Genomic DNA, 8,999 nt, shown 5'->3' with positions numbered 1-8,999 from the left:
CCTATGAGCCCAGCTGACTTCCTGCCCTTTGGGCAGGGGGCTGGACTCGATGATCTCCCGAGGTCCCTTCCAGCCCTAATGTCTATGAAATCTGATGTCTGTGAAATCAACCTCCCCCTTCCCGCCCCCCGCCCTAGGGTACAGAGGGAGGATCAGAATGGTTTGGTTTTCATAGGTAGCAGTAAGTGATAGATAAGCTCCCTTTGAGATGGCAAATTCTGTACATCTGTAAATGACTGAGTTCTTTTTCATACCGGTTCTCTAGAAGCATTATTTCTGGATTTCCTGTTTACAGGATCCACCACATAATAACATATCTGTTATGTCCCACATAATACTGTGCTTAGAATTCAACAATAATGTGAACATGTAAAAAGAAAAGAAAAGAATAAACCCAAACTCAGTAAAATTCAGGTTTCATTGTGGAGAAGCTCATTTTCTTCCCAGCTCAAAACTCAAACAGTAAATCAAAGGTTTCTCATTAGATTCTAGGTTAAGCTTGTTGCCAGTTGAACAGCATCACATGCACTGGTGAATCATTGAATGGCATATTATTCCAGAAGCTTCTGTTTATTAGAATAGATGATACAGGGCTAACCTTGTCAGCCTTTTGTATATTATCCCTGCACCATCACACTTGTTTATAATCTGAAAATGTAGTTACAGTGACTTAATTATTTTTATGGGAATAGAGTTTAATAAACATTTGCTGCTTCTACCTCCCACTCCTTAGTGCAAAAAAAAAAAAAAAAAGGAACACTTGACTATAATTAAAGACAAACTGAGTGAAGGTTGCTTCTGCAGCATACACAGTAAAGTGACAGTATGGTATCATTCCCATTTTTAGTTAGTATTTTTAAGATAATTACTATGTTTGCCGTGATATTTTAAATCAGTCCTGTAAACATTGATCTTTATATTGTTGTTTCTTTCTCCCCCAGATGTACATCCAGACAACAACACTTACTGTCTCCATGAGTTTAAGTGCTTCTGTGTCTCTGGGTATGCTCTACATGCCCAAGGTTTATATTATCATTTTTCATCCAGAGCAGAATGTTCAAAAACGGAAGAGGAGCTTCAAGGCTGTTGTGACAGCTGCCACAATGCAAAGCAAACTGATCCAAAAAGGAAATGACAGACCAAATGGAGAGGTCAAAACTGAACTCTGTGAAAGTCTTGAAACCAACAGTAAGTCATCAGTAGACTTTCCCATGGTCAAGAGTGGGAGCACTTCCTAATAGATGTACGTTCACATGAATGCATTCTCTTCTAATAATAAACTTTATTCTTTTCTTTGCTTGTATTGCATGACTCCAGGGATGTGTCAGAATTCATGTACCACCAAGCACAGAACTCCTCACAGTTGTTTCAGACAAATCTTTTTTATGGTTAACAGGAGGCTAGTAAAAAGCATAAACAAATTTTGGAAAGTCCACATCTTTTTTTAAATGTTCTGGTCTAGCTTGTACTTTTTGATGAGTTGTGCTCTACTGTGCCAATCTTGTTGTGTACTGTCACTTCATGGGTTGTATTTATGTGCAAGAAACTATATTTCTAAAGACTATTAAGGGTTATAACTGCACATGCTACATTATTTTAAAAATTGCAACTTGACATATGGGTGAAAATGTCCCTTCTTTGCCATTCAACATGGCATTAGTGTTTCTTGTATAACTTTAGCATTTCCCATAATTTATCAATGCTGCCTCCAGCTGGTGTGGACTTCTGGGGATAATGTAGCTCACCCAGATTTTCCCTGAATTTCTGCATTCTGTAAAAACAGTAGTTGGATACATTTTTAATTTGACAAAAAAAACCCCCAAACAGACAAAATAAAACATAAGAATCTGTGTACCAAGTGCTCCTGCATGTACGGATTGGTCATAATAGTTTTAGGTTTGCCAAGGGGTAGAAGTGAGAAAGGGTTATTTTCCACACCTGGAAGGTTCTTGAATCCTGGCACATCTCTAAATAACTTTATGGAATGAAATAGACAGTTAGTATAACTTCCATACAGCAGCATGTCGTAAAGCCTCATAAACTGTACTTCTGAATAAAAAATAAAAGCAGATTTGAATAAAGCCAATAATTTTCCTTCCCCAAATCCAGTGGAATTAGAGAACAAGTTTCTATCTAGCAGATAAAGCTTTAGTGAGACAGGCAGCTGCTGTTTTTGTAAAGGACTAATTCCTTACCAATTATTCTGCAAATGGATCCTACAGAGTTTTATGAATTTTTATTATTTTCTGGTAATGTTGAAAGGAAATTGAATAATGATATTTTGCTCATAAACATTTCAGTGCTAAAAGACGTGCAAAAAAACCTGTTGCACTTATTTCCTACACATGCAAACTCCCACTGAATTCAATCAAAATTTTCCAGGTGAATGAAGTATAAAACTGAAACAGAATCTTTGATTTAGCCAATAGTATAGTCATCAAAGCATGAAGGGTAATGTGCATAAAATAATTTACCTGTAAAATGTGTGGTATGATTCATTCTATGTAAATCTTCTAGGTGATACAGAAGAGACACAGGATATGTCTATATGAGATGCTACATAGCCATAGTGATAAACTACAGTGATGCAGGTTTTTGCTATGGCGATGTAGCATTGGTGGGCACATATTGTGATGCTGCAACTATTTTCAGTAGCAATAAGCTACTGCATAGTAGCTTGGTGCTACTGTGCAGTAGGGTTGGAAATGATTCATGTGGTGCCAAGACTACACGGTACTGGTGATTACCGTGCAGTTATTTAGTACTTGCTAGAGCAAGTACTAACTGACTGTGCAGTAACAAGTGCTCAGTTGGGCACAGGTGTAGACATACTGTGTCATGGGTTTATACAGGTTCAGATTACTACATATAGCAGAGGCAATAATGTTGAAATTCCCTGAGGTTCTAGTAACAATGAAAATGTGAAGAATTCAACACTTTTACAATTCCTCAGGAGTCACCAAAAGAAAATTGGCGGGGGCAAGAAGGAATGAGGGAGAGAGTATTTTTATTGCCGAGTTTCCAAAATGATCCGCCTTAGAAAGAAAGGTCAACTGTAGTTCCGCAGTAGGATGAGGGGGGGACGTATACCTGAGGTTTATCAGTTCTATCTAATTAAATGCTATGACTGGTATTCTTTAAATTGATAATACATAATTCATGAAAACAGCTGCCAGTGGAGGCAGGCCTGCTTTTGCCAGTGGTGTGATGCACATAGGGAAAATATATATTTACTGCACTATAAATCTGATTTCAATACTAGCACATCTATATAGTTTTAAACCTTCCCAGTAGTACATTCCTTCAAGTCTATGATTCATGTAGTATACTGCTCTGTAAGTAAGGATTAAAAAAAAGCAATGCATCTCCATTCAGAAGAGCTAGCCCTATGTAACTAAGTTAGCTTCACCAAAAGTATAGAGCTCTTAGCTTTTCAAAAAATTATCTTCTTTGCTTATAAGATTGTATTAAATATATTCCTCTTCTTCCAATATAATTATATAATATTTCTGAGGCTTCAGTAGGTGCTAAGACCACATAAAAATGAAATCTTTCCCATGGATCAATCTTAATAACCCCCAATACAGCATAAATCCCCTCCTAACTAATACCTATTACCCAATCTCAAAAACTTTTAGGTTATTGAAGTTATAGCATGTAAGACTCATCTAGAGGAATCAGGGTCTTATTAGGATGTTGGAAATGGAAGAGAAAAACTTCCTTCCTCTTACCTAACTAAAAATTATTAGGATTATATCAGTAGTAGTAGCAGCAGTATGCCATTATTAGTAGTATACTACTAGTGTGCTTTATATTGCTACTAAACAGGAAGAGGGGAGTTTCTTCACCTGTTTTTGGGAGGTGCTAGAAAGGGCATCTTGGAAGTTCATCTTAAAAAAAATTATGTAAAATTCTAACTCAATTTACATGCTGATCTCAACATAATGAAAAGAGATGTACGCATATCTACAAGCAAGATTTGGCCATTGAAAAAGTAGCAGGGTAGTAGGAGACACTATACAGGTGAGTGAAACAGGAGCTTCAGCATTTGGCTGGAGATTTGCCAATTTATACCAGTCCCGTGTATGACCAAAAAGAACGAAATCCTATATTTAATGTGCAGAGAAAAGTCCTATATGTATATTTGCAATGGCTCTTCAGGATCAGATCTAAAAGCAGAGATTAGGTGGGGTTTCAACAGGTCACTAGGAATGAGAGGATAGACAGGTTCATGTGTGGATCTAGGATTTTGCAAAGGGGGAGGGGGTGCAAATGGTAAGGCACATTATCATATAACACAAATGCATATTTTTCTCCAGTTAAAAAGAAACCAGAAGTTTTACTAATATGGTAGGGGGCTAGCACTTTATTATTCTGTTCAGGATCAAAACAAAAAGCAAATATACTCATTGGAATGTGCAATGATTTGCTACAGTATATATATAATTTAAAAAAACACAACAAACTAGGCAAAAATAACTAAAGGATATTGTATCATTAGTTCTATAGTCATTATAGTAAAATGTACATCTATTATTCAAATTCATAAAATAAAATCTAGCCTTCTTGAGCATCTATAAAATTGAAGAAAGCCATCACCAGAAATGGCTAACAGAAAGCAAACATGCCAGGGAAAGGATAGTTTGAATAGAAAAGCATCAAGATCATTAAAAAGGAGAAAGGGCCATTAATACCTCTGGAGTGGAGAGAGATTAATATGAATCAGAGAGAAGATAATGAGCCATGAAGTCAATTGACTGTCTCAGGACTGCCTGAATAGAAATGCTACTACCTATCCCAGGCAGTTGGTTTTAAAGTTTGGGCATGGCAGAAGTGAAAATGACTGGGGGGAAGCAGAAAGGGAGGGAGCGGCAGTTCCACTCCACCTCCCCGCCCTTGACAGAATGAAATCAAGTAAACATGAGACTGCAAACAGGTAGTAAAGATGATTAACATCAGGTCAGAGTAATATTTTGCTTTAATTTCTCCTGTGTTTCTGATATTCCCTCTGCTGCAGTATATATTTTTACCACTACCTTTCCCAGGTATCTTTCTAATTTTTGTTGTCATGGGTTTGTTGTTGCTTCCACAATCCATCTCTTTTTGGTTGTTTTGCTTTGTGTTATTTCATTCTCTCTGTGCTGTCTTTATCTGAGTTTTTTTGTTTCTGCTGCATCCCCCACCACCACCTCCAATCCTCCCCTCCCAAACTCTTTGGAAGTGTTTCCCGTCCCACCCACTTTCCTTTCTTTTAAATTATTTTTCCCTATTTTATTTGCCCTTTTTGTTCTTTGTCTTCTGCCCTTGTATTGCCTGTATGTATTCTCTCTGAGGCCATTTTCTCTTTTATTTCATGTTCCTTTTTAGCTACCCTTGTTCTATAAGCTAATTATATCCTTTATCTCTCTCTCTTGCATGTCTTGGGCATATTGTTTTTATGCAGTGCTTTTATCCTCTTGTACTGACCCAGTCACCAAGTGTATCCAATAGGTGTTTTTTCACTACGCTTCTTTTAGGCCCATGCAATAAAATCCATCCTCCATAAAAGTAAATGGCAAAACTAACATTAACTTCAGTGAAGACAGGATTTCATTCATCAACTGTGATATATACATATGCTACCCACATAATTACAAAATACATAAATCTGGGACTAGCATTGGGACTAGCACTCTTGCCTACTGGATTTTCAAGGGACAGATCAGTAGTACTTGAGCTAGGTGAAAGAACGCTAACTAGGTTCATATACAGAGCCACTCTGAATATCAGTCACTGGTGTTTTAACTATTTATGGCAACGTATAGACATTCAGTTTATCCTGGGAGAGTTGCTTGCTCTACCAATAGAAGCTAGGATTTTTCTCACATAAGTGGCTAACCCAAAAAACAAATAACTCAGGAGTAACCAAAGTTAAATGGCTCCTGGGAGAGTTGCTCATGGGGGAGCAAACTTCTATACACATCTAGCTTCTGAAAGAAGCTGCAACACAATCCTCCAACTTCTTAGCATGTTTTGCTTGTAGCCCTCTCTCCTCCCTCAGGTCCAGGGAGAATCCCTTCACTGTGCTGCAAGGGAAAGCAATCTGAGTCAGCCAATCAGGGCTGCTCTGGGCACTGCTGTCATCAGTGCACTGCTGTTATGACTCTGTATACTGTTGTCATCGCTGCTGGGAGCCTGCAGAGAAGGCTCAGATGTGTACACAGGAGCCTCTTGACTATGCAGAAGTGGTCTCTGGGGCTTAGGGGTCTGCAGATAAGTTTTTTGACAAAGAAAAGAAGCCCAGTTGAATTCTCATAGATTATCTGAACATATGTACACAGCCTCCATCCCATAGGCTTTTAGTGACTGATTTGCCTGGAGTTTTTATTATTTCTTCAGCTGGCGTGCAAGCTAATCCACTTGTGCTTCAAAATGAAATGGATACCTTTCATGTGTAAACTGCCTCAATGCCATTTCTTAAAGAAGGTCCCCTGGATTAATCATGAGACAGTACAATTTGTTCCATCTTCCTTTCAAGCAGTGGGTGGGTAGGTGGGCATCTACATCATTTCCTCGATCAGGACAAGTTAAGTAGTCCTTTGCTTCAGCTCCTTTTGCTCTGGGACACCGTGCTTCCAACACTTTACATGTCTCTCTTCAGAACCTTATTTTCCCCATATAAGCACTAGTACTTTTCTCTCTTATGCAGGTCCTCTTTGTCACAGCATCAAGAACTTGAACATTGCTTTTTTCCACTCAGAAGCCACATGCTTCAACTGCTTTATTATTTTTTACTCTGTTAGTTTCTTTTCTGTTTACCTTCTTTTCCTGTGTATCTTTCTTCCTATTTATTTTTGGGGGTTTCTCTGCCCTCTCTACTTGATGCTTTCAGAACGTTCATGTTTGTTTTTCTTCATAAACCTCTTTGTTGGTTTATGATCAGAAAGTCTATCTTCCGTTTTGTTTGTCACTCCAAAATATTTTCAGAGTTCTAGAAAGTTGCAGTGACCTAAGGTGAAGTGGGAAACAACATAGGTCAAACTATAACTTGGATTCAATATTGAACTATTGAGCCAAATCCTCATTCTATTTCCACAAAGCAAAATACTTCCAGAATTCTTATTCCTTTTTTTTTTTTTACAGCTCCATTGGCATTGTTATACCAATATAAGGGCACTAAGATAAGCAAAGATTCTTTGGCAGCTGGTAAATTGTAATACTCAATGCTAACTTCTGTCATTGACAGTCTGGTAAAACTGGGAACATGCTGATAAGATGCATGATTTTAGAAGATGATGATTTTTTGTGTGTTCAGTTGCAAGATCAAAATATCATAGAAAAAAGTTTAGGTCAAACCAAAATGGATTTTTTTACCCACCACATGTACATATGGAATGAGAAACGAAATGTTATTTGTCTGGGTTATCTAATTGTTCCCACCACCCCTTTTTAAATTTAGATACTCTTTAAAATGAATTATACCATCAAGTTAAAACATTTTGCTGTTTCATTTTTTAAATGTATTTTAAAAATGCTTTCCAAATGATAATGCAAGTCTCATTGTTCAGCGCTCCTGTATGAAGCTGGAGATAGACCTGTTGAAAGTCTCTGGGTTAGGGTCAGAGGGGAGAGCAACAAGAGTGATGTCATGGTTGGTGTCTGCTATAGAGAAGGCCTGGTTTAAATCAGAGGCCCAGCTCGTGGCACAGTGGCTCCTTTAATCTTGGAGTTCTCTGTGTATCACCCCACCACTGGATTGGTGGAGGGGCCCATCAGTCCTGCCGCTTGCTCCTGATGGCCAGGAGATGAAAACTATGGTTTTAAAAATGCTGCAGTTTTTGCCTCCATCCAGTCAGCAGCAACCAGTAGGAGGCAAAAACCATGACATACTAAAACCCACAATTTTTGCCTCCTGACCATTGGTGGAGCTGATGGGATCCTCTGCCATTCATAGTGTGGGAGAGGAGGAATCCGTGCATGGGGAGAATTCTAAGATTACAGTAGCTACTGCACCACAAGCTGGGTCTGTGATTTAAATGAAGCCCTAGATGTTGACCACCAGACCAGGAAAATGAGGTAGATGAGGATTTCTTCAAACAACTAGTGGAAGTTTCCAGATCACAGGCCCTGGTTTTCATAGGGGACTTCAGTAATCCTGACATCTGCTTGGAGGGTAATGTAGCAGTCCACAGGCAATCCAGGAAGATTTTGGAGTGGGTTGGGGAGAACTTCCTGCTGAAAGTGTTGAAGACGCCAACTCTAACTATCAGCATGGATTCACCAAAGGCAAGTCATGCCTAACCAACCAGATCACCTTCTGTGATGAGATTCCTGGCTCTGTGGATGTGGACAGACCAGTAGATATGGTAAATATTGACTTTAGCAAGGCTTTTAATACCGTCTCCCACAGCATACTTTGAAACAAGCAGAGGAAGTATAGGCTGGATGAATGGACTGTAAGGTGGATAGAAAGTTGGCTGGATTATTGGGCTCAGTGGGTGGTAATCAATGGCTTAATGTCTACTTGGCAGCCGGTATCAAGTGGAGTGCCCAGGTGGTTGGCCATGGGGTCTATTTTGTTCAATGTCTTCATCAAAAAGCTCAGTTAGGCTCCGGAGTGGTGAGAGATGCACAGGTGAAGCCCGCTGCGCCCCCGCTTCCCTGAAGCCCCCCAGACACCCTCTCAGCAGCTGCAGAGCCCTCTGCCGACCCCCAGCACAGCCGGAGGTAAGCAGGCTCGTGGTGGGAAGGGGTTAACTCCTCGCTCCCTAGGAAGAGGCTGCTGCCTGGTGTCAAGCCCCCGCCCAGGACCCTACTTGGCCCAGCCCCCCAGGGAGCCCCGTGACCAGGCTGCATAAACAGGCGCTTGAGTTAGTACAGAGTTCACATGGGAGAGGGCGCGGGAGGGCACGAGACCCTGCCTGCGACCCCCCCAGAGTAGTCAGCCCCAGCCGTAGCCAGCCTACCAGAGGCATGACATGGATGGGCACGCGCTGCACCCCGAGGGTCCCCTTGGGCTC

General features: G+C 40.0%; 1 protein-coding gene across 3 annotated transcripts in view; it reads left to right on the top strand.

Moving 5' to 3' along the window:
* The window catches only part of GRM8 (glutamate metabotropic receptor 8), a 570,128-nt gene that overhangs the window by 547,837 nt on the left and 13,292 nt on the right, over positions 1–8,999 (top strand). For 2 of the 3 annotated variants that reach the window (XM_019543459.1, XM_019543460.1), the window contains exon 10: positions 942–1,243. In XM_019543459.1, the coding sequence (XP_019399004.1) occupies positions 942–1,238 (297 nt within the window). In that variant the 3' untranslated portion in view covers positions 1,239–1,243. The remainder of the gene's footprint in view (positions 1–941; positions 1,244–8,999) is intronic. The other variant, XM_019543461.1, reaches the window with a different exon arrangement.

This window comes from Crocodylus porosus, unplaced genomic scaffold (assembly GCF_001723895.1).
Source record: "Crocodylus porosus isolate Cpor-Errol unplaced genomic scaffold, CroPor_comp1, whole genome shotgun sequence".
Taxonomy (NCBI): Eukaryota; Metazoa; Chordata; order Crocodylia; family Crocodylidae; genus Crocodylus; species Crocodylus porosus.
The sequence above is the reverse complement of the archived record's forward strand: the minus strand, read 5'-3'. Positions and strand labels throughout refer to the sequence as shown.